The sequence below is a fragment of the Entelurus aequoreus genome, linkage group LG25 (genome assembly GCF_033978785.1).
Source record: "Entelurus aequoreus isolate RoL-2023_Sb linkage group LG25, RoL_Eaeq_v1.1, whole genome shotgun sequence".
Taxonomy (NCBI): Eukaryota; Metazoa; Chordata; class Actinopteri; order Syngnathiformes; family Syngnathidae; genus Entelurus; species Entelurus aequoreus.
Genome location: NC_084755.1, coordinates 36,507,831 through 36,534,760, shown reverse-complemented (window position 1 = coordinate 36,534,760; position 26,930 = coordinate 36,507,831). Strand labels below are relative to the sequence as shown.

Here is a 26,930-nt window from a genome sequence, read left to right as displayed (position 1 = left end):
GTTCGCAACTTTTGGTCGCTGATAAAAAAAAGCCTTGCCTGTACCGGAAGTAGCGTGACGTCACAGGTTGAAAGGCTCCTCACATTTCCCCATTGTTTACACCAGCAGCGAGAGCGATTCGGACCGAGAAAGCGACGATTACCCCATTAATTTGAGCCAGGATGAAAGATTCGTGGATGAGGAACGTGAGAATGAAGGACTAGAGTGCAGTGCAGGACGCATCTTTTTTCGCTCTGACCGTAACTTAGGTACAAGCTGGCTCATTGGATTCCACACTCTCTCCTTTTTCTATTGTGGATCACGGATTTGTATTTCAAACCACCTCGGATACTATATCCTCTTGAAAATGAGAGTCGAGAACGCGAAATGGACATTCACAGTGACTTTTATCTCCACGACAAGACATCGGCGAAACACTTTAGCTACGGAGCTAACGTGATAGCATCGGGCTTAACTGCAGATAGAAACAAAAGAAATAAACCCCTGACTGGAAGGATAGACAGAAAATCAACAATACTATTAAACCATGGACCTATAACTACACGGTTAATGCTTTCCAGCCTGGCGAAGCTTAACAATGCTGTTGCTAACGACGCCATTGAAGCTAACTTCGCAACGGGACCTCACAGAGCTATGCTAAAAACATTAGCTATCCACTTACGCCAGCCAGCCCTCATCTGCTCATCAACACCCGTGCTCACCTGCGTTCCAGCGATCGACGGAGCGACGAAGGACTTCACCCGATCATCAATGCGGTCGGCGGCTAGCGTCGGATAGCGTGTCTGCTATCCAAGTCAAAGTCCTCCTGGTTGTGTTGCTGCAGCCAGCCGCTAATACACCGATCCCACCTACAGCTTTCTTCTTTGCAGTCTTCATTGTTCATTAAACAAATTGCAAAAGATTCACCAACACAGATGTCCAGAATACTGTGAAATTTTGCGATGAAAACCGAGCTTTTTGTATTGGATACAATGTGTCCGAATTCTTCCGTTTCAACGATTGACGTCACGCGCATACGTCATCATACATAGACGTTTTCAACCGGAAGTTTAGCGGGAAATTTAAAATTGCACTTTATAAGTTAACCCGGCCGTATTGGCATGTGTTGCAATGTTAAGATTTCATCATTGATATATAAACTATCAGACTGCGTGGTCGCTAGTAGTGGCTTTCAGTAGGCCTTTAAAGGTGCCATATGTAGTAATGTGGCCAGAAATGGCACTGCAATCACGGTCAAACCACTCTCCATGACTGAGGTTGCCAGATACGCAGCCAAATCCGAATCCTACTCCAAGGAACTTCAGATGGCAATCGAACGAGTCCTACGCTGTATGTTTCTCTTGTTTATGCTTCTTGCAAGATGGTTTACCAAGTAATTAAGCCACATTTTACTGATGTCGATTAGCCAAATGTATTTGTAAAGTTACGCAGCAATATTTTCGTCAGGAGTCGGCACAGATTGTTGTCATTACCCTGCTAAAATGTGTAGTTTGACCGCACGAACCACCATCGAAGTAATTATATATAATAACATATAATATATTATATATCACATAGGCCTACTTTGATGGCAAGCCAAGGCCAACAGTAAAATGTATTTCAGCATAACTCCATGTTGCATCCAACCTGACGCACTGCATTCTCTTCCATGTACGCACATCGCCATCTTTCAGTGCAGAGTGCAATTTTATGAGCCAACCCATGTTACGCAAAAACCACGTTACGCATAAATCATATAGCTTGCTACCATGTCAATACACAAAGTAGAAAATCATTGCCTGTAATGCATTTTATTGTGCCAAGCAAAAACCACCCCGTATGTGCCTGATGAACATACAGTACCAGAAAGCACAATTAGCCGTGCTAATGTTGGAACGCATTTCCTCAGCGTATCAGCATATTGAGACCGAAATAGGCACTGACACTACCCATATCCACATAGGGCAAAATATATTTTCGACAAATTAAACCTGTCAGTTGGATGATACATCACCAAACAGGCTAACGGGCATATATTTCCCCCGTTAGTCTGTATGTCGATGTGTCATTGACCAGGCTAGCATGCTAAGCTACACTAGTGTGATGGTGCTTCGTTCCTAAGCGTTCATTGCACGAGCATACTAGCTTTGTTAGACAAGATCATAGACTGTATTAGATGATATAGTTTACATACGAAATATCCATTTCCATTTATTACAAGTAATAAGAAAACGTAAAGGCCTGACTTACCTATCAAGGAGGAAATTAGCAAGTTTGGCGTCAGATGAAAAAATCTTCTCTGCCTTCAATCGTCTCCATCTTTCAAAGGCATCCCCGATACAAATCCTCGTTTTGTTCCTGGCGTTGTCATGAATAAGTTGAGAATCGTAACAACGTCTTTTAGATTTACTAAGGTCTGACATGTTTAGTAACTTTACCAGTGTCAGTAGCTCGACGAAGAGGGCGGTGCGTAACTGGCAACCTTAATTCGACACGCTCACAGACTTTTTAATTGGTCAAACGGTAGAGGGCGGCGCATCAAAATGAAAGCAAAAACAATATTTCAGGGCTGTAAATCTAATTATCGTTACCAGTTATAAAGGTATTCGAAAAGAACATGATTTATTAATTCCTTTTGACATATCAGGGTCATTTAATGACTTGACATGAAATTATTACATATGGCACCTTTAACATTTCTTTTAAATTGCGTGCCATGTGCATAATGAGGGGGAAAACACAGGAAACAAATAAATAAAAAAGCAGTGAAACAATGATAAATATACACCAATACTCTAACGGAGACTTTTCAGCACAGGATAAATTACTGTTTTAACAGAAATCATAGTGGCATAATGACAATAACCTGGCCAAAGGAACAAAATAGACATTAAAGGGAAACTCCACTTTTTGGAATTTTGCCTATCGTTCACAATCATTATGAAGGAAATGACGACGGATGGATTTTTTTTTTATGCATTCTAAATTGTAAATAAAAGTCAGCTTACGTCGGAGCCAATGAGAGGTCCTCTATTCTGCCCATAAAACCCAATAAATAACCATCTCAAAAGGGCCAAAAGTACTCTATTCACATGTAGTGACTTGAATATTAACCAAGTCTTAGTGATATTGTTATTATAAGCACTAACGCGGACAAACTATTTAGAGCGGCAACGTGATCACCAGTTTATGCTGCTATGTTTACATCATTGAGTGGTCAGCTGTTTCCTCGCTTCCCTGCCTCCTGGGAAGTTTATTGTACATCACAAATCATGCATGTCACCTGGATTGAAGAAGGTTCAGGCAAATTTCAACAAGTTGGTACACTTTCACAGCCTATTTAGACCGGGTAACAGTGAGAATGACACGAAAAGACGCATGGCTCCACTGCCCTTTTCTTCGCAAGGATTATAAGTCATTCTTCATCTAAACGGGAATATAACACAATTCCATCAGTCGGCATCCTAATAACAGCATACCTTGTACAGTAAGTGATGTTTTATCATGTGTGTTGGCTCTCATGAAGTCTGCAGGGACTAATCAGTTATGTTGTTGAAAAAAAATTACGCTGTGATGCGATTTTGAAATTAATGCGCTGTGTATGCTTAAAATTATCAAAATATGTAAATATTACATCTTATTATACATGTGCCTGTTACTATATTACATATATACACACATCAGGTACCGTATTTTTCGGACTATAAGTCGCAGTTTTTTTCATAGTTTGGGGGGTGCGACTTATACTCAGGAGCGACTTATGTGTGAAATTATTAACACATTAGCGTAAAATATCCAATAATATTATTGATCTCATTCACGTAAGAGACTAGACGTATAAGATTTCATCGGATTTAGGAGTGACAGATTGTTTGGTAATCATATAGCATGTTCTATATGTTATAGTTATTTGAATGACTCTTACCATAATATGTTACATTAACATACCAGGCATGTTCTCAGTTAATTATTTATGCCTCATATAACTTACACTTATTCAGCCTGTTGTTCACCATTCTTTATTTATTTTAAATTGTCTTTCAAATGTCTATTCTTGGTGTTGGGTTTTATCAAATAAATTTCCCCCAAAAATGCGACTCATACTCCAGTGCGAGTTATATGTTTTTTCCCTTCTTTATTATGCATTTTCGGCCTGTGAGACTTATACTACGGAGCGACTTATACTCCGAAAATTACGGTGTGTATATATAAACCTTAATGGAGGTGTTTTGATGTTTTCTGCAAAATTCCCCCCAAAAAGTTAATTTCCCCTTCACAAACTCTATCTTTACATGAACGGAAATCAATAAAAGTGAACATATTCAAAGTAAACACTTTCCTGACTGTGGAACAGAGCCAAACAAAATGAAATTCTTCCCCAACTTCTTTTAAAGATTAAAGATTAAAGTACCAATGATTGTCACATTTTAAGTTCTTACACAAGTAATAATGTTAAAGTAACTGAGAGTGTACATATGGAAACAAATGGCCCCAATGAGGGTCCATTACGTTTTACTGTCATTCAGCAGGGTACACCCTACAACTCCCTCTGGGGGTCCCCACAACTTACTGTATGTATTTATTTCAGTGTGCTTTTTCTTTGACCAAACCCTATAATGTTATTTATTTTCTCTGCCTACAGTAAATAAAATAAAGTCTATCTGTAAGGGGCAAAAAGAAAGCAAAGGGACAGGTCAACTGGTCTAAAACAGAGTCTATTTAAAAGCTAGAGTATATAGAAAAGTTTTAAAGTGGGACTTAAAACTTCCAGCAAGTTGGCATTTCTAACTGGGGCATTCCAGAGTACTGGACGCTCTAGAGCTTGCAGACTTTTTTGGGGCTCTGTGAATCACTAAAAAGCCGGCCATCTTGGAACGTAGGTTTTTGGACGGACCGTAGGGTACAATACGATCGGCAAGATAAGATGGTGCTAAACCGCTTAATATTTTATACATAAGTAATAACACCTTAAAGTTGCATCTTAAGTGTACCGGGAGCCAGTGCAAGTGAGCCAGTATAGGTGTAAAATGATCAAACTTTATTGTCCTTGTCAAAAGTCTAGCAGCCAAATTTTGAACCAGCTGTAATCCTTTATTGGAGGACATGAGTAGACCCAAAAATAATAAGTTACAGCAACAAGACAAGATGCAAAGAATGCATGTATAATAACCTCAGCGTCACCGGTGGACAAAATGTGACCGATTTTAGCGATATTACGGAGGCGAAAGAAGGCCGTTTTAGTAACACAGAGAGTTGGGTCAAAATGATACAGAGATGCTTCATATTAAACATGGCGTATCAGATTCAAGTTTAAAGGAACTACCTGGAACTTTCCATGGTGGCATTAAAGACGTTGCTATTTCTGTCTGACTAGATTGTCAGTGATTCCCACCACCAAATTATGGATGGTAAAAACATGTTGGGTCTGTCACCCACACACACCAAAACATCATCTTGTCTTTGGAAATCAGCAAAATAAAACTGTTTTTATCAAATACCGTAATTTGATGTGCTTGTCTTTGTTTTATTTTATTTTTCTTTCGTCTACAAGAAAAAAATGCTTTTTTAAAAAACTCATTAAATACTTTTAGTCATACACGTTTGAGTCGAGATGGGAACTTTTTTATATTTTTATATTCTGCACTACAGTGAACGCTCAACGCCTATTTTAAGAATAAAATATGTTTTTGTATATATGATTTTATTTTATTTTTTTAAATAGGACTGTATATCTAAGATAATAAAATACAATTGTACAGATGGTTCATGTGTTCTATCATTAAATGTTTAGCCTTTCAAAATAACAGCTCTTAGATATCTCATGATTATGGCCCCTATTCTTCTGTTTGTGATCAAATGTTTTTTACGTGCTTCAAGTTACGCTTGTTTGTCTTATTCGTATATTCCCATCCAGCCTGCACACAAGCCACCCCGTTAAAGTGAGGCAAAAGTGTTTAAAGGCCTACTGAAATGAATTTTTTTTATTTAAACGGGGATAGCAGATCCATTCTATGTGTCATACTTGATCATTTCGCGATATTGCCATATTTTTGCTAAAAGGATTTAGTACAGAACATCGACGATAAAGTTCGCAACTTTTGGTCGCTAATAAAAAAAGCCTTGCCTGTACCGGAAGTAGCGTGACGTCACAGGTTGAAAGGCTCCTCCCATTTCCCCATTGTTTACACCAGCAGCAAGAGCGATTCGGACAGAGAAAGCGACGATTACCCCATTAGTTTGAGCGAGGATGAAAGATTCGTGGATGAGGAACGTGAGAGTGAAGGACTAGAGTGCAGTGCAGGACGCATCTTTTTTCGCTCTGACCGTAACTTAGGTACAAGCTGGCTCATTGGATTCCACACTCTCTCCTTTTTCTATTGTGGATCACGGGTTTGTATTTTAAACCACCTCGGATACTATATCCTCTTGAAAATGAGAGTCGAGAACACGAAATGGACATTCACAGTGACTTTTATCTCTACGACAATACATCGGCGAAGCACTTTAGCTACGGAGCTAACATGATAGCATCAGGCTTAACTGCAGATAGAAACAAAATAAATAACATGTAAGTACACGGTTAATGCTTTCCAGCCTGGCGAAGCTTAACAATGCTGTTGCTAACGACGCCATTGAAGCTAACTTAGCAACGGGACCTCACAGAGCTATGCTAAAAACATTAGCTATCCACCTACGACAGCCAGCCCTCAGCTGCTCATCAACACCCGTGCTCACCTGCGTTCCAGCGATCGACGGAGCGACGAAGGACTTCACCCGATCATAGATGCGGTCGGCGGCTAGCGTCAGATAGCGCGTCTGCTATCCAAGTCAAAGTCCTCCTGGTTGTGTTGCTGCAGCCAGCCGCTAATACACCAATCCCACCTAAAGCTTTCTTCTTTGCAGTCTCCATTGTTCATTAAACAAATTGCAAAAGATTCACCAACACAGATGTTCAGAATACTGTGGAATTTTGCGATGAAAACCAAGCTTTTTGTATTGGGTACAATGTGTCCGAATACTTCCGTTTCAACCATTGACGTCACGCGCATACGTCATCATACATAGACGTTTTCAACCGGAAGTTTAGCGGGAAATTTAAAATTGCACTTTATAAGTTAACCCGGCCGTATTGGCATGTGCTGCAATGCTAAGATTTCATCATTGATATATAAACTATCAGACTGCGTGGTCGGTAGTAGTGGCTTTCAGTAGGCCTTTAAGTCGTAAATGAAGGCGGGCTTGTTACTAATAGCTGGATTGCATATAACGTCATATCTGTTTTTCTTCTTAGCGGCTTAATTCACAGGATGGTCAAGCAACTTGAGTGTAGCATTAAAACAAATGAGAGTAGTTTGAGCAGAAAATGTGGAATTGTTGTTCTGTTCTTGGGTGTTCCAGTCGTTCAAAGAGAGAGATAGGAAAGATCTTTCATAGGGTCCGGAAATAAGTGGTTCATAAAGGTAATAAAGTCAGGGGGAAAACAAAAGTGTGTCAAAGGAAATGGCTTTTTAAAAATCACTTTCATCATCTTGTGGAATACAATTGGACCGCTTGTGTCTGCAGCGGTCACTTTGTAAAATGTTTGTTTAAACATTGATTTGTTTGATAAACTATCTGTGATGCAATCAAGTTTATTCTCTACTATATTAGTAGTGTTTGAGAGCAGAACTAAAATTAAAGAAAGGACAAGAGATGGCATTAGTTTGTTCTTTTGTGGGTGCTATGCCTAAATAGAAAGACGACGACAAATGCAAATAAACTAGAGCCATGTTAAGTCCTCGTAATAAATATTTCAATTGTTGGTCTAATTCAGTGTATTTTCTTTCTCGTTTTTCATAACAGAAACTAAAAGCTTAGTTGTTGTTGTGCAGGAAAGCCAAGAGCTTAATTCGACACGGATGACCGCATTATAGTGTCTCTGGTGCTATTCGTTAGCATCAATGAAATATCCTTAATAGTATAAATAAACTAGATGAATACATTTCTCTTACGCTCAGCAGCATATACTGAATCTTGATATTGCTAGCAAACATTGCTGAACAACAGGGACATCTATAGCTAAGAAATAAGACAAAATATGAACTTCACACCATAAAAACATTTGCAGATATGAATAGAACATGACCCCACTATTTGTAGCAGGAAATCAACTGCAAACAAACCTATCGTTTTTGTCATTAACGTCACGATCACAACAGCGCGGCACTCATTATTTCAATCAAATATGTTACTTAGCCATGCACGAATAAGTCCAACTTTGACCTTTGCGGATTCATGTTTCATTTGTAGACCCCTCCAGCTGTTAAGACGTGATGTGCCTTCAATCTTTACTTCTCTAAATACCATGAGTGTCAAATGAAGTGAGGTCGTAGTGAGCAGTAACCTTGTGGTTATATGGTTTTTATTTTAAAAATATTTTTCTTAAGAGTGTAAAAATCCACTCCATCCCATTGTAGATATGTTTTCATGACCGCTTTTATATTTGTCTCTAAACCTTTCAAAATACGCCTAAATCTGCACTGATTCAGGTAAATAAACAGTAGCCTGATGGGGGCTCAAGACCATCGCATGAAACCAGGAAATGCCTGGATATGCCTTCAAGCCAGTGGTTCTTAACCTTGTTGGAGGTACCGAACCCCACCAGTTTCATATGCGCATTCACCGAACCCTTCTTTAGTGAAAAATAAAATGTTTTTTTTCTTTCAAATTCAAGACGAAGTTATATGTTTTTGGTAACACTTTAGTATGGGGAACATATTCTAAGTAACAAAGACTTAATTTAGAGTTTTTTGGACTCTAGGGGAACATATTCTAAGTAACAAAGACTTAATTTAGGGTTAGGGTTAGAGGGTTAGGGCCAGGGTTAGAGGGTTAGGCTTATAATAAGGCCGTGCCGAATAAGGCCTTAATAAGTACTTAATAATGACTAGTTAAGAGCCAATATGTTACTAATTTGCATGTTAATAAGCAACTAATTAATGGTGAATATGTTCCCCATACTAAAGTGTTATCATGTTTTTTTTACTGGTGCACAAAATGAACCGTGCATGAACATCACCTTGTTCAAACAACAAAACCAACATAGTGCATAAACTCACAACACCTGCAAATCAGTCTGACTTCTGCTGTTGCCGTATCCGTAATACGGCGATAGGGAGAAGTTTTTATTTACACGATGAGTCGGGTGTGTTTTGACCTCCGCCGAACCCCTGAGCCTGACTCACCCCTAGGGTTCGATCGAACCCAGGTTAAGAACCACTGCTTTAGGCACATCGATGTTTTAATTAGTGCTGTAAATAACCCGGGCATGTGATTTTTCCAGCCATAGTCGGAAATCCGTTGTTTTTTATCTCTGTAAAAATATAAACAAATATTTTCAGTTTTTCTTAGTTTTTTCCGACCTACAATGTGTGTGAAAATCTTGATTCGTCTCTTTGCCATACCTGCTAACAACTACAGTTTTCTCGTAATGAGTGCGGTTTTTGATAATCCAGTGGTAAAAACTACGGTTTTCCATTAAAAATCGTAAGCTACGTGGAGAAGCAACTCCACGGGCAGGGGACAAAATATACGAGAAACATCCCTGTAAGAAAATCCATGATTGGTCGGTTGGTTTACTATGATGAGTCACGATTGGTTAAGATTAGGGCTAAACATTACGGATAGGCCAATCAGAGGCAAGATAGGGTGGGTCATCGAACCAGGAAGGGAAATCGCAACAGACACGCACATCCCAAATGACGACGAGAGAGTCGGAGAAGAGAAGTGGGAATATTCAAGCAGGCGATTTATATATCAAAACAACTAGTGGAAGCTGGCAGAGGGATTCTCTTCCTTAGATTTTCCTTTTAGCGATGTAGCCCTTGTGGGGGGGGGGGGGGGGTTGCCCCCCTTTTCCCCCCCACCAGGGCACCGCCCTGTACCTGGCTGGGAACCTGCGGCCTCTAGACCCCCGACTTAGAGGCTGAGGTTTTGTTTTTTTGTTCGGCCGGCATTGGATTGACAGCCATGTTCACCAATCAGAATTGTTGAGCCTCGTGTTTGTTCGTCTCTGGCTTCAAACAGGAAGAAAGATATGAAGGTTAACTTGTCTTTATTACAAAAGCTTTTATTTTTTTTGACACCGAATTTAACTAACTGAATTGTTTTACATTAAATTCTGCTAACAATTTCATTGAAAAAAAATCAGTGTTTTAAAATTCAGTGTCATAAAATTCACTGCATCAAAAAGCAAGACTCACTTCCGGTAAACTAAGGCTAAAGCAGTGGTTCTTAACCTGGGTTCGATCGGTTCGGTGAGTCGGGCTCAGGGGTTCGGCGGAGGTCAAGACACACCCGACTCATCGTGTAAATAAAAACTTCTCCCTATCGGCGTATTAGGGATAAGACTACAGCAGAAGTCACACTGATTTGCAGGTGTGTTATTTGTTGTGAGTTCATGCACTGTGTTGGTTTTGTTGTTTGAACAAGGTGATGTTCATGCACGGTTCATTTTGTGCACAAGTAAAAAAACATGGTAACACTTTAGTATGGGGAACATATTCACCATTAATTAGTTGCTTATTAACATGCAAATTAGTAACATATTGGCTCTCAACTAGTCATTATTAAGTACTTATTAATGCCTTATTCTGCATGGCCTTATTATTACCCTAACCATCTAACCCTGGCCCTAACCCTCTAACCCTAACCAAATAACTCTAAATGAAGTCTTTGTTACTTAGAATATGTTCCCCTAGTGTCCAAATAACTCTAAATTATGTCTTTGTTACTTAGAATATGTTCCCCATACTAAAGTGTTACCAAAAACATATAACTTTGTCTTGAATTTGGAAAAAAAAAAACATGTTATTTTTTCACTAAAGAAGAGTTCTGTGAATGCGCATATGAAACTGGTGGGGTTCGGTAACTCCAACAAGGTTAAGAACCACTGTTATAACCCTAACCCTCTAACCCTGGCCCTAACCCTCTAACCCAGGGGTGTCCAAACTTTTTCCACTGAGGGCCGCACACGGAAAAATTAAAGCATGCGGGTGCCATTTTGATATTTTTCCTTTTCAAACCATAACAAAATATATGATTTTTTTTTTTTTTTTTTACCTTTAGGGCTCCCGGGGACCATAAAGGGTCTAAGTCATTAAAATGTTAAAAACAAGCCAAATTATTATTTTTTATTTTTATTTCACGCTTACAGTAAATCTCTACAGTATATCAACTTCAGGTTGATATAAAGTTAAAAAAACCAAAAAGGTTTTATGCCTTTTCTGTCAAAGACAACTTTTTTTTATAGTAAAACTGAAATATGCAGTATTTCCCCCACTGCCCAAAACATTCAGAAAGCAATTTTTGATGTGAAGTAATTAAAGCCTTAAAAAGATCAATAATTCAGGACACCATTGATTTTAATTCTTTAATATTTTTGAGTAATCACAGTGTAAAGATAAATAAAATCCCATTAAATATATGTGGGATCCAAAATGTCCCCCACTCATAAGGTGATACCTTTTTATTAGTTTTTTTTTTTACTTTCCACACTTAAGTTACGAGATCAACTTCAGATAAATCTGTCGATTTTACCTTTGAACTATTGTTTGTTTTATGCTCTTTTGTCAAAGAAAACGTCGATGTTTTTGTATGGCAACCACACAATATATGCAATATTTTCCACATAAAACATTTAAAAGTGAAATATTTGAAAAAATTGGAGCCTTGAATAGGTCAATAATTCATTATAACATAGATTTTTTTATTTTTTTTTGAGCAATGGCAAAAAAAAGAAAATGAAAGATAGACAAAATGTTTTAAAAAAAACAGCCTGCATGGCAGCTTTGTGTCAACATTGCAACTTTTTCTAGTTAGATTTCACCTCATTCCTCTTTTTTTTTTAAATGTTTTTTTATTTATTTTTGCAACAGAATTTCCAGACTGTGTGGCGGGCCGGTAAAAAATTAGCTGCGGGCCGCAAATGTCCCCCAGGCCGCACTTTGGACACCCCTGCTCTAACACTAACCAAATAACTCTAAATTAAGTCTTTGTTACTTAAAATATGTTCCCCTAGTGTCCAAAAAAACTCTAAAGTCTTTGTTACTTAGAATATGTTCCCCATACTAAAGTGTTACCAAAAACATAACTTTGCCTTGAATTTGGGGGAAAAAAAAGTTTTTATTTTTCACTAAAGAAGGGTTCGGTGAATGCGCATATGAAACTGGTGGGGTTCGGTACCTCCAACAAGGTTAAGAACCACTGGGCTAAAGCAATCCATCCTGTCTCAACCTGCCAATGAAGTGTCAAGTTTGAAGTCACGTGACACGGGCCTTGCAAAACAGCACAACAAAGCAGTTAACTGGGCTACCTGGGCATAATACAACATAATAAACACTTCAATGTGGCCCGCTGAATGTTTTCAAACTATAGAAATAATTCCAATGGCTAAAATCTGCACTTTATGTGACATACGAGTTAGTGTCACGATATGCAGTTAAAGTGACTGTGATACATAATATGACCAGCAGATGGTGCTGAATAATGATGCTAAATATAATAGCACTGTTCTGATGAACTTTGTTGTAGGAAGTTCTGCAGAACAGTGATATTATATCAAATATGTGGATGTTTTTTTTATACTTTTCCTTTATCTTTCGCCGTGTTTGTTGTATCTTGGTTGCTCTTGCTCGATTATAAAAGATGTGGATCAAGGAGGTGGTCTGGGAAGTAGAGGGGCAACGTTCATATATTTTCAATATTCAGTGTTTTATTCTTCATAGTTAATATTGTAAATCTCACATTCTAAAGGTTTATGTACATTCTTTCTTTCGTATAATTGAGTAAAAACAAGTTAATTCTGTTTTTGAGATGGTCGTTTTAGTTTTTTACTGAAAAGACACTCAGTATTTAAATCCCACATTATGTATCTTCATGTACATTCTAACTATGAACAATAAAACACTGAATATTGAGAATATATGAACGTTGCTCCTCTACTACGGACCATCTCCTTGACCGACATGTTTTATAATCCAGCAAGAGCAACAAAGGTGCAACAAACACGGCGAAACATAAACGCAAAGTGGAAAAAAACATCCACATATTCGATACAATATCACTGTTCTGCAGAACTTTCTACAGTGATATTACATCGAGCATCATTATCCAGCACCCTCTGCTGGTCACATTGTGTATCACAGTCAGTTTAACTGAACATCAGGACACGTACAAACACGTACTATGTCACATAAAAAGTGCATATTTTAACCATTGGAATCATTTCAATAGTTTGAAAACTTTCATTAAAATGTTTATTATGTTGTATAATGCCCAGGTTTTGAAAGACACGTGTCACGTGACTTCAAACTTGACACTTCATTGGCTGGTTCTGAGACAGGATCTATTGCTTTTGCCTTATTTCACCGGAAGTGAGTCTTGCTTTTTAAAGAAGCAATTTTTTTACACTGAATTTTAAATGACTGATTTTTTTTTTCAATGAACTTGTCAGCATAATATGATGTAAAAAATAAAAAACATTGTTACATTAATTCAGTGTCTAAAAAAGCTTTCGTAGTAAAGACACAAACTAAAGTGCACCTTGAGATTAAAATATTTTGATTGACAGTCTAAAAGTGACATGTCTTCCTTCAATTGTTAATCATGTAGTTCTTTGTATTTTTGTATACAATTTTAAATTATCGCAAATCGAATCACAGCGCAATTTTGGAGAGAGAAATCACAATTAGGGTTTTTCTCAAAATCGTGCAGCCCTACTAACCATTGTAACTAGCCTAATGCTATTTTTAATGTTAAGAGTTATGTTTAGTACAAATGTTTGTGAAGTCGTAATGCGTCTGAGAGGCCAAACAGCTGATCATTGTCCAGATGCATTGAACATTTGTTAGTACTACAATGTCCGAACATGGCAGGTATAAGCCTGGTCCCCTTTTCCTGTGGTCGCACTCACGAGACGATATACATTTAACATTTTTGAATGGTAATGGAGAGTGGCATTTGTCCTCATCTCAATGGATGTTTTCACATGTCTCAATTGAAACAAACATAATAAATGTAATCTTTTTCTAAAAGTTGATAATTTTTATCATTTGATTTAGAGAAGTCCGATAAATGCTTTGAAATGTAATAACGGAAATTATCGGTATAGTTTTTTTTTGTTTTTGTTTTTAATTAAATCAACATAAAAAACACAAGATACACTTACAATTAGTGCACCAACCCAAAAATCCTCCCTCCCCCATTTACACTCATTCACACAAAAGGGTTGTTTCTTTCTGTTATTAATATTCTGGTTCCTACATTATATATCAATATATACACTACCGTTCAAAAGTTTGGGGTCACATTGAAATGTCCTTATTTTTGAAGGAAAAGCACTGTACTTTTCAATGAAGATAACTTTAAACTAGTCTTAACTTTAAAGAAATACACTCTATACATTGCTAATGTGGTAAATGACTATTCTAGCTGCAAATGTCTGGTTTTTGGTGCAATATCTACATAGGTGTATAGAGGCCCATTTCCAGAAACTATCACTCCAGTGTTCTAATGGTACAATGTGTTTGCTCAGAAGGCTAATTGATGATTAGAAAACCCTTGTGCAATCATGTTCACACATCTGAAAACAGTTTAGCTCGTTACAGAAGCTACAAAACTGACCTTCCTTTGAGCAGATTGAGTTTCTGGAGCATCACATTTGTGGGGTCAATTAAACGCTCAAAATGGCCAGAAAAAGAGAACTTTCATCTGAAACTCGACAGTCTATTCTTGTTCTTAGAAATGAAGGCTATTCCACAAAATTGTTTGGGTGACCCCAAACTTTTGAACGGTAGTGTATCAATACAGTCTGCAAGGGATACAGTCCGTAAGCACACATGATTGTGCGTGCTGCTGGTCCACTAATAGTACTAACCTTTAACAGTTAATTCTACTCATTTTCATTAATTACTAGTTCCTATGTAACTGATTTTATATTGTTTTACTTTCTTTTTTATTCAAGAAAATGTTTTTAATTTATTTATCTTATTTTATTTAATGTTTTTTTTTCTAAAAAAGGACCTTATCTTCACCATACCTGGTTGTCCAAATTAGGCATAATAATGTGTTAATTCCACGACCGTATATATCGGTATCGGTTGATATCGGTATGGGTAATTAAGAGTTGGACAATATCGGATATCGGCAAAAAAGCCATTATCGGACATCCCTAATTTTATTACATGTTGTGTAGAGCTGTTTTCACAATTTACACTACCGTTCAAAAGTTTGGGGTCACCCAAACAATTTTGTGGAATAGCTTTAATTTCTAAGAACAAGAATAGACTGTCGAGTTTCAGATGAAAGTTCTCTTTTTCTGGCCATTTTGAGCGTTTAATTGAGCCCACAAATGTGATGCTCCAGAAACTCAATCTGCTCAAAGGAAGGTCCGTTTTGTAGCTTCTGTAATGAGCTAAACTGTTTTCAGATGTGTGAACATGATTGCACAAGGCTTTTCTAATCATCAATTAGCCTTCTGAGCCAATGAGCAAACACATTGTACCATTAGAACACTGGAGTGATAGTTTCTGGAAATGGGCCTCTATACACCTATGTAGATATTGCACCAAAAACCAGACATTAGCAGCTAGAATAGTCATTTACCACATTAGCAATGTATAGAGTGTATTTCTTTAAAGTTAAGACTAGTTTAAAGTTATCTTCATTAAAAAATAAGGACATTTCAATGTGACCCCAAACTTTTGAACGGTAGTGTAAGTGCAATATAATGTTTTCACCTTTTTAGGGTGCTGGATTTATTACAGCCTCAGAGGCACGTAAGAACACAAGTGCTTAAGTATGATTGCTTTTTTTCCTTAACTTTTTACACATTTTGATGTAATATTTGATCCAACAATTTTCTATTTTTTTAGCAAACCGTTTATAAAAAAAAAAAAAAAGAATGTACCATTGTTGTGTACCTGACTATCTGCTTACCACTACTTTTTTTTTACTTGTAACTTTAAAACTCTGCTCAATCTGTGGTTCAAAAAAGTATGATAATCAAATATTTGAGGAACTTTGTCACACCAGAACACAAGACACATGAGATGGCATGAAATTACCGGGTATGTGTTTATTGGTTTCAGAGTTACAACTGGCCCTCTGAGAGCAACCATAAGTCCATGTTCTTGTTGCTTTTTGCTTTTGTCAATGGTATTAAAAATATAAAACATTTGATTGTCTGATTTCTGCAAAAAGTGTAATGGTAGTGCTGTTTTCCCCATATACAGTGTTTTCATACAAACCTGTATCTGTTGCATTGGGTCGTTGAGAACTGGGCGGGGCAGATGACATAATCTTCTAATATGCATTAATAGCTATGAGCAATATTTGCTTTCAAGTTAGCCTTTAAAATGTGTCCAATAAGACCAGAAAATGTTGCTAGTTGCTTTTTGGAAAGACAATCAAGAGGGGTCTAAATGCATTAAATGAGGCTTCATTGTCCATTCCTTATGTCAGTGTTTTTCAACCACTGTGCCAGATACAGTCTGGTGTGCCGTGGGAGATTATCTAATTTCACCTATTTGGGTTAAACATATTTTTTGCAAACCAGTATTTATAGTATGCAAATTATGTGTTGTTGTTGAGTGTCGGTGCTGTCCGCAGAGTAACCGTGCAATACTCTTCCATAGCAGTAGGTGGCAGCCGGTAGTTAATTGCTTTGTAGATGTCGGAAACAGCGGGAGGCAGCGTGCAGGTAAAAAGGTGTTTAATGCTTTAACCAAAAATAATCAAAAGGTGAGTGCCCTTAAGAAAAGGCATTGAAGCTTAGGGAAGGCTATGCAGAACGAAACTAGAACTGAACTGACTACAAAGTAAACAAAAACACAATGCTGGACGACAGCAAAGACTTACTGTGGCGCAAAGACGGCGACCACAATGTACATTCGAACATGACATGACAATCAACAATGTCCGCACAAATAAAGATAAAAACAACTGAAATATTCTTGATGGCTAAAACAAAGTAGATGGGGGAAATATCGCTTAAAGGAAAACATGAAACTGCTACAGGAAAATACCAAAAAAAGAGAAAAAGCTACCAAAATCGGAGCGCAGGACAAGAACTAAAACACTTCACACAGGAAAACAGCAGAAAACTAAAAATAAGCCACGGCGTGATGTGACAGGTGGTGACAGTACACCTACTTTGAGACAAGAGCTATAGTGATGCATGCTTGGTTATGGTTTGAAGTCATATCCAACAATTGCGACAACGACTTTTTACTGTCAACTCAGTTTCGTTTTTTTAATGATTTCTGCTGGTGGTGTGCCTCCGGATTTTTTCAACGCAAAAAATGTGTCTTGGCTCAAAAAAGGTTGAAAAACACTGCCTTATGTGACTGAAGACATGGAGCATCACAACGTGGACTGACAAAAACAGTCACAAAACAATAAAAACATGTACTCACACACACGCCGCTATATTACCATCTCTAATACTAATAACTAGTCATCAACGTTCCACCTAATGTGCCCGTCTGCACAATTGCCCACTGCTCACGCGTCTTCTGCGCACAGCAAATCTATGCCGCGCATAAATTCCCATCCCATCTGAACTGTAAACAAAATAAACCCATAACAATTGATTCTGTATGATTTTGCAATGCAATTGTGAGTGACTGCTGACTTCAAGCGGACACAACAGACAAAACAATGTTTGTCAACACTTTTTAATTATTATAACGTCTGCCGAGGCGCCTTAAGGAGGACAGGAATTCCATCCATCACTTTATTGAGCATCTGTCGGCCGTAACCACGCCAAAAATATTATTAAAAAAACCTTCTAATTGGCAAAACTGGTCATTGTCTGCCGTACAAACGAGGCTCAAACCAACTCTTTGTCATCTTTCAGCAGCAGCTGCTCGCACTTTCTCACTTGCGCCAACACACACTCATGGCACTTAGTGATGTGTTTACAGCTACAAAAAAAGTATTGACAACTAAACACCACACAAAGTGTAAATTCCAGGTTGTTACACTATGATTCCCCAATCAGATGTGTGCTTATTCATTTATTAGGAATGTTATCTTATGGATATTAATCATGAAATGCTCTTACTAGATTACAGAAATGTTGATAAAAAGATATATTTTACACACAGAAAGTAACAGGAATGTACATTTTATCCCATGCTTACATCTCATTGTGCAACATGTGAATGTTTTAAGGGGAACTAAAGATGTTAACAAAGATATATATATTACTGACAGAAAGTAACAGGAATGTACATTTTATCCCATGATTACATCTCATTGTGCAAAATGTGAATGTTTTAAGGGGAACTAAAGATGATCTTTGAAAGGTGTCCAAATTCTTTCCAAATAAAGATCCCCACCCAGACATATACAGTAATACTAGTACAAAGTTCATGAAAGACACAATTTTTTTGGTTATTTTCACTGTAAGTGGGCCAAATCATATACATCAGAAAATAATCTAATAGAGATGACTTCACAGATTATAGTGATAACATATTTTAATTGTGATGTCAGGTTTGAGACAGGTGTGCTGCTGGTATGGCCAAAGTGTGCACATCTGATGTTGTTCACATGTGCTCCACTGAATGCTCAGGGAGTTTTTGGGTTTGCTCACACACACAAAAATAGAGGGAACATTGCTAGCAATAATATCTATTCCTCGATAAATGTCATATAAGTTGGAAACGCTGATCCCTCTGAACTACAAGGCCATCTACACTACGGACATATACTGTACAGTCGTGGTCAAAAGTTTACATACACTCGTAAAGAACATAATGTCATGGCTGTCTTAGAGTTTCCAATAATTTCTACAACTCTTATTTTTTGGTGATAGAGTGATTGGCGCACATATTTTGTCACAAAAAAACATTCATGAAGTTTGGTTCTTTTATGAATTTATTATGGGTCTACTGAAAATGTGAGCAAATCTGCTGGGTCAAAAGTATACATACAGCAATGTTAATATTTGCTCACATGTCCCTTGGCAAGTTTCACTGCAATAAGGCGCTTTTGGTAGCCATCCAAAAGCTTTTTGATGAATTTTTGACCACTCCTCATTAAAAAAATGGTGCAGTTCAGCTTAATTTGTTGGTTTTCTGACATGGACTTGTTTCTTCAGCATTGTCCACATGTTGTCAATGGGGTTTAAGTCAGGACTTTGGGAATGCCATTCTAAAACCTTAATTCTAGCCTGATTTAACCATTCCTTTACCACTTTTGACATGTGTTTGGAGTCATTGTCCTGTTGGAACACCCAACTGCGCCCAAGACCCAACCTCCAGGCTGATGATTTTAGGTTGTCCTGAAGAATTTGGAGGTAACCCTCCTTTTTCATTGTCCCATTTACTCTCTGTAAAGCACCAGTTCCATTGGCAGCAAAACATGCCCAGATCATACTACTACCACCACCATGCTTGACGGTAGGAATGGTGTTCTTGGGATTAAAGGCCTCACATTTTCTCCTCCAAACATATTGCTGGGTATTGTGGCCAAACAGCTCAATTTTTGTTTCATCTGACCACAGAACTTTCCTCCAGAAGGTCTTATCTTTGTCCATGTGATCAGCAGCAAACTTTAGACGAGCTTTAAGATGTTGCTTGCTTCCTTCTTGCATGGTAGCCTCTCAGTCCATAGCGATGCAAAACATGCTTGACTGTGGACACCGACACCTGTGTTCCAGCAGCTTCCAATTTATTGCAGACCTGCTTTTTGGTGGTTCTCGGTTGACTCTTGATCATCCTGACCAATTTTCTCTCAGCAGCAGGTGATAGATTGTGTTTTCTTCCTTATTGCGGCAGTGACAAAACTGTGCCATGCACTTTATACTTACGAACAGTTGCTCTTGGAACCTTAAACTGCTGTGAAATGGCTCCAAGTGACTTTCCTGACTTGTTCAAGTCAATGATTTATTTTTTCAGATCTGTGCTGAGTTCCTTTGACTTTCCCATTGTCGCGTTTGTAACCGAGTCTAATGACTGCATCACATTAGCCCTATTTAAATGGGCTCAGAGAAGTCAACGGGTGTCGTCAATCATAATCACTCACATGAAGTTAAGAGGCCATGCCATGAAGCTAATTTGATTTGATTGTAACTTTTCTACATCACCAAAATTCATAATGTATGTTGCTGTATGTATACTTTTGACCCAGCAGATTTGCTCACCTTTTCAGTAGACCCATAATAAATTCATAAAAGAACCAAACTTCATGAATGTTTTTTGTGACCAACAAGTATGTGCTCCAATCACTCTACCACAAAAAATAAGAGTTGCAGAAATGATTGGAAACTCAAGACAGCCATGACATTATGTCCTTCACAAGTGTGAAGGATATAATATATAATATATATATACTGTATATATATATGGGAAACACTGATAGAACTGTTGAGTTGTTTCACTGATCAAATATTTGACTTTAGAGGGTCCACTGCTGACTCCCCAGTTACACCTATGGCTTTATTTGACAATATAGAACTAGCTAGAAGTTTGATGGATTTGTGTCCTCCACATACAATGCCAGTCAAAGATTTGACTGGGGATTTCCTGTTTTGACTGCTGTTAGATAACATAACGTTTTGATATGACTGCAATGGGCCTAAGAAACTGTAATATAGTGCTACACACATACTTGACCATACTTTTCTCTTCCAGTCAACACAGGTATTGTGAACCACACCCACTCCAGGATGGGCTCCATCATGAGCACAGGAATTGTCCAGGGTATGTCCAGTTAATAATCACCTCTGTAGAGAAACCCACATTGGTAAGCAGCATGTAATTATCATGAAGAGCCAGAGGGAATCTTGAATGTAATTTGTTGTTGTTTTTTCCAGGAGCCACAGCAGGCCAGTCAGGTCCCAGTAGCAGTGGTAATTACTATCCGGTCACCAACCAGTTCACCATGGGGGGTGCTGCAATCTCTATGGCATCTCCAATGGTCATACCTAGCAACACCATGCATTATGGCAGTTAGGATGAAGACTTTGCAAAGACCCCTTTAACTTGCCCACCTCTGCATGACAAACAATTGCCTGTAAAAAAAACAAACAAAAAACTTAGCCCTCACCTGTCCTAAGCCGTAATTGATCCATGGACCATAGCCAATACCAAAACTAGTGCTCTCTTGGCACTCCTCTCCTTGTTTAAACATTTTAATTATATTTTGTCTATCAATTATTGTACATTCAAGCACTCATATCCGTCCAGACTCATTGTAACAATGGCTAAAACGTCCTTGTTTTTACGAATCCTAAGGGCCGTTGCACACTGATGCACTGTTTAGGTGCAGCATTTGTATTCTCTCCACCTCATGCCATCCAGCGCAACAATTTCTCCTTATTGTCACAACTTGCTTCTTGTTTCTCTCGTGATCATGGTTATCAGAAGTGAATTCAACACCAGCTGCTGGAGGCGGTTCTTAACGACAGTTCTTTATTGCATCATGAGCTACACTCGGCCTTTAATAGTATCACATCATCTAAGCCATGACAGACTGGCCCCACCGCCTCTGTATTTGCGTATACATGGCAAGGTATTCCGCAGTATACACAATTCTTCTTTAATAATTCAATGAATTATTTACTGCTCCTCACCCAATGTTCGGTTACCCTTGTGTTTAAATTTGCAATCCTTGATAAAGTCATGATGTACCCCACAATACCTTAGACGTTGCTTAACGTCTACGCTGAGCCATGACATAAATATGCACCTACTATTGTCGTTTTTTTGCTGTAGATTGTGTTCCAGCTCTTCATTCTTAGCTTTAGCATGCACTCCCGTTGACTGAATGCAGGCTCCATGCAAGGATGTTGATTTAAGGGATTAAAATCCCTGTTTGCAATATCCTGTCCTGCTTCAAAGGGTTATAATTTGTAATTATTGTACTTTTTACAGAAGTTTGTAATTTCGATCCATTGTCGGTGAAAAAGTATTGAGACACTCGGGATTTCTCAAATCACCCCAACGCGTGGTTTGTCTTTATAGGGCTTCATTCATCACAGATGGATGTGGTGTCAGTGTGGTCTCCAAAAATCCTGTTGCTACGTTGGTTTGCCTACGAGCAAAAAAATAAAGTGAAGCTTTACTCAGCACAGTGACAGTGGAGGAAATAATTATTCAATACCCGGCTTTAGAACCCTAATAAAGACATGAACAGTTGATAATTTTTGGTAGCATAATTTGAACAGATATTCATAAAGTCCAGAAAAAATGAAGGTTATTTATTCCTTTGTATTTGATTCAGTGAAATAAGTTTTTTTTTTTAACACAGTTAAACTTGGTAGAGAAACTTTTTTTGGTAAGTTCAGACGTCCGATGTTTTATGTAGTTGGTCATCGTTGTGCACATCTTCTTTCTCCTGTTCTTACAGATGCTCTCCAAAACCACAATGTTTCAAGGCTGTCACTTGGCAATTTTACCCCTGATTTTCACAGGATGCGAAACGTAACAGCCACGGAACGGCACCGCCATCTGCCGGCCGCCAATCCCCTTCGCCATTCTGTTGCGGTGCAGCAAAATAGCGTGGACTTTTACGAGATCTGGCAAATACGCGTGATAAGTAAACACCGCGGATCGTCTCAAGCCTTGCCGTCCATCATTACGCACAGGCGGCGCGTCTGTGACGGCATTGTGTTGACTTGACTCACGAAAAAGAGAACAATTTTGCCTTGCAGGACGAAACTTTGTTTTTGGCAGCAACACAACAAGAACTTCATCTCTGGCGCGTTGTACACACACATTTTATTTAACTCGTACAGACCACTCTCAAGCTATCCCCCCGTATCAGCTGGTATTTCACAAGGGCATGCCTGTATATTAAAGTTAGGACCTCCAGAATCGGCATGTCTTCATCCATTTGCGTCAACGAGGTGAAATTACATCTGAAAAGCTTTTGACAAGTCCGCACCCATTGGGACGTTTCAAAGTATAAAATATGGACTATTTTATTTTTAAAGTGTACCCTATAATTTATTTTGTATTCAGGCATTACTTCCTCTACAAAACTAGCAGAATTTTGTTCAATTGACTGGCAAATATAGAAGCTTTTGCGTATATTTAATGCACGGATGCGAAACGTCACCACCATTACGGTGCCGAACTGCAGGCAGTGGAAATGGACACACTGACTTGAATAAAAACGTAAATAGTCGGCCGTCGTGGCGTTGACGTTCCACAGCCGTTTCGCATCTTGTGGAAATCAGGGGTTAGAATTTCAGCTCTCTGCAGGTTTTCTATGGAAATACGGTAAGGGGGGGTACTCCACTGCAGCATCTTAATGTGCTTCGTCTTGGGCCACTCCTTTATTGCCTTGGTCTTACTTTTTTTGGTTATTGCTGTGCTGCTTCCACAACCTTGGACGTTTAGAGCACAATATTTCCACCTGCATGTTACACACTAGGGATGTTCTTTCCCCGCATTACTCTCCTTCCAAATGTCGGGTTGATGCCAAAGAGCTCAATTTTGGTCTCATCTGATTGCATTCTCCCAGGCCTTCTGTAAATTATTCAGATGTTCATTGGCAAACAGACCGGCCTGTGCCTGTTCCTTCTTGAGCAAGCGACCTTGTGGGCACAGCAGGATCCCAGTCCATTACAGTGAATTGTTTGACCATTTTTTCTTTGGCAAATATTGTCCCAACTCTCTTGACATCAAGTGTATATTTTTATTTTTATTTTTAATAATTGCACAATGGTACCTCGGCTTTTGTTAGTAATACGGTATGTTCAAAAAGACCAAATTGTACGGAAATCTAAGCAATTTTTCCCAATTCCCAAATCCAATTTAGGGATTCAAAGTATTTATAATGCTTCACTTTTTCCACATTTCGTTTCATTACAGCCTTATTCCAAAGTCAAATAGTTCATTTTTGTCCTTAAAATATACACACAATACCCCGTATTGACAATGTGAAACGTTTTTTTTTTAATTTTGCAAATTTATAAAAATAAAAATCACACGTACACTACCGTTCAAAAGTTTGGGGTCACATTGAAATGTCCTTATTTTTGAAGGAAAAGCACTGTACTTTTCAATGAAGATAACTTTAAACTAGTCTTAACTTTAAAGAAATACACTCTATACATTGCTAATATGGTAAATGACTATTCTAGCTGCAAATGTCTGGTTTTTGGTGCAATATCTACATAGGTGTATAGAGGCCCATTTCCAGCAACTATCACTCCAGTGTTCTAATGATACAATGTGTTTGCTCATTGGCTCAGAAGGCTAATTGATGATTAGAAAACCCTTGTGCAATCATGTTCACACATCTGAAAACAGTTTAGCTCATTACAGAAGCTACAAAACTGACCTTCCTTTGAGCAGATTAAGTTTCTGGAGCATCACATTTGTGGGGTCAATTAAGCGCTCAAAATGGCCAGAAAAAGAGAACTTTCATCTGAAACTCGACAGTCTATTCTTGTTCTTGGAAATAAAGGCTATTCCACAAAATTGTTTGGGTGACCCCAAACTTTTGAACGGTAGTGTACATAAGTATTCACAGCTTTTACTCAAAACGTTCTTGATGCACTTTTGGCAGCAAGTAGAGTCTCAAGTCTTTCTGAATACGATGCCATAAGCATGGCACACATCTTAGGGCAGTATCACCCATTCCTCTTTGCAGCACCTCTCAAGCTTCATCAGGGTGGAGGAGAAGTGTTTGTTTTTATCCAGTATGTCTCTGTGCTTTGCTGCATTCATCTGTCCCTCTATCCTGACTAGTTTCCCTGTTCTTGCCGCCGAAAAACATCCCCACGGCATGATGCTGCCACCACCATGCTTCACTGTAGGGATGGTATTGGCCTGGTAATGAGCGCTGCCTGGTTTACTTCAAACATGATGCCTGGCATTCATGCCAAAGACTTCAATCTTTGTCTCGTGTTTCTAATGGTCTGAGCATTTTTCAGGTACATATTGGAAAAACTACTAAGAATTGTTTTCCGTCTGGCCACTCTACCATACAGGCCTGATTACTGAATCGTTGTCCTTCTGGAAGGTTCTCTCTCCACAGAGGAATGCTGTAGCTCTGACAGAGTGACCATCGGGTTCTTGGTCACCTCCCTGACTAGACTAAGATGAATGCAGCAATGTACAGAGACATCCTGGATGAAAACCAACGCTTCACCTCCAACTTGGAGTTTGAGAGGTGCTGCAAAGAGGATGGGCCCAATTTCCCTAAGATAGGTGTGCCAAGCTTGTGGCATTCGTATTCAAAAATACTCAAGGCTATAATTTCTGCCCAGGGTACATCAACAAAGTATTGAGCAAAGGCTATGAATGCTTATGTACATGTGTTTTTTTAATACATTATTTCCTTTTTGGAATAAGGCTGTAACGTAACAAAATGTGAAAAAAGAAGCGTTGCAAATACTTTCCGGATGCACTGCACATGCTGAAAACATTGTGAAATACATATAAAAAGATACATGCAATGGTTAAATGAACCTTTAACGCCACTTTGATCTTTTATTGAAGATTATTCCTGGCAAAGACAACAATGGGAAGGGAGGGGAGAGCCACACTTTGGTACTGTACTATGAGTTATTTCTTGAATTCACTAGTGTTTCTCACTCTTTCTTTGGTCCCATGGTGGCTTATTTTGCAGCCATACTCTATTATAAAAAGCTCATAGACTGTAGAACTACAGAGTCGATAAGTGATGGTGTCAGACATGGGCTCAGGAGCTAAGGAAGAATGACTTTCAGATGGAGAGTTACGAACACAGGCACGTTTGTAGTAAATATGTTACAAAAACCGTATTATAAAAAGCTCAGACTGTAGAACTACAGTCGACCAGTGATGGTGTCAGAGAGGGGCTCAGGAACTAAGGAAGAATGACTTTCAGATGGAGAGTTACGAACACAGGCACGTTTGTAGTAAATATGTTACAAACACCGTTAAGCGGTGTATTAATAACACAAATAGACCGAGTTGCCAACTTATGTGGTTCTTTGTTTGGGCATTTGAGTCTGCAGAATGATATGTGGGCAAGGAGACTAACTTGCCAAAGATAACCGATATGGTATATAAAAACTGGGGCAAATAATTTAATCCCAAGAAAATGATGGATGTCATTCATCCAGGTCATTGTCATCTCGGAGCATTCAATCAAACGCAACTGGATTGTTTGGTTTGCCTTAAAAGACGTTTTGCCTCTCATCTGAGTAGGCTTCATCAGTGCATGTTCTTAGACTTAGATTGGTCCGATCAGATTTAATCAATCCAAGTCTATGAGCATGGCCTGGTGAAGCCTACTCAGATGAGAGGCGAAATGTCTTCCAAGACAAACCAAACAATCCAGTTGCGATCAATTGAATGCCCTGAAAACACAACAATTATGAAAATGGAGGCATCAGTGTGTTACATATGTTGCACAGGGTTCATTTGCCTACTCTGCTCAGTTTGATCCGATCTTTTCTCGATGGCAAAACATCTTAGCTGTTCAACATCACCAGTGGAGTCAAATAGGGCTGTGACATTGTTTTTTCTATACTGATCAAGCACACTCGTCGAAACAGCCACATGGGGCATTTATCCTCACACCAGATCTGACGGAAACCTTTTCAACCTCTCCCGACTCGGAGCCAACTCTAAAGTCCAGATGAGACTTCTGCGGGATCTTCTTTTTGCAGACGAGGTTTTGCAGCTGTTTGAACTGCTTTTGCTATAGCGTGCAATTTCTTTGGCCAATCAATCAGCCTAAAGAGGACCCAGGTGATGGTATAAGCCACCTGCTGTAAGCATTATGGGCTATTGAGATGAACGCAGTGAGTTTGTGTATCAGGGCTCTACAGTTGACAACCCTCTTCCTTGAAAGTGAGTTGAACGAACGAATCTGGAAGGCGGCAGCAAGGCTGACTAGGAGTGTCTGGACAACTGAAAAGCTCACTCCATATGGAAGTTAAACATGGACTCTGAGTTTTTGAC

General features: G+C 38.6%; 1 protein-coding gene across 2 annotated transcripts in view; it reads left to right on the top strand.

Annotated features, from left to right (window-relative positions):
- The window catches only part of carm1 (coactivator-associated arginine methyltransferase 1), a 74,052-nt gene extending 49,499 nt beyond the window's left edge, over positions 1-24,553 (top strand). Inside the window, exons 15-16 of one of the 2 annotated variants that reach the window (XM_062036962.1) lie at positions 20,658-20,726; positions 20,840-24,553. In XM_062036962.1, coding sequence (XP_061892946.1) covers positions 20,658-20,726; positions 20,840-20,979 — 209 coding nt within the window. In that variant the 3' untranslated portion in view covers positions 20,980-24,553. Of the gene's footprint in view, positions 1-20,657; positions 20,770-20,839 lie in introns of both variants that reach the window. The other variant, XM_062036963.1, reaches the window with a different exon arrangement.
- Positions 24,554-26,930: the final 2,377 nt, after the last annotated feature.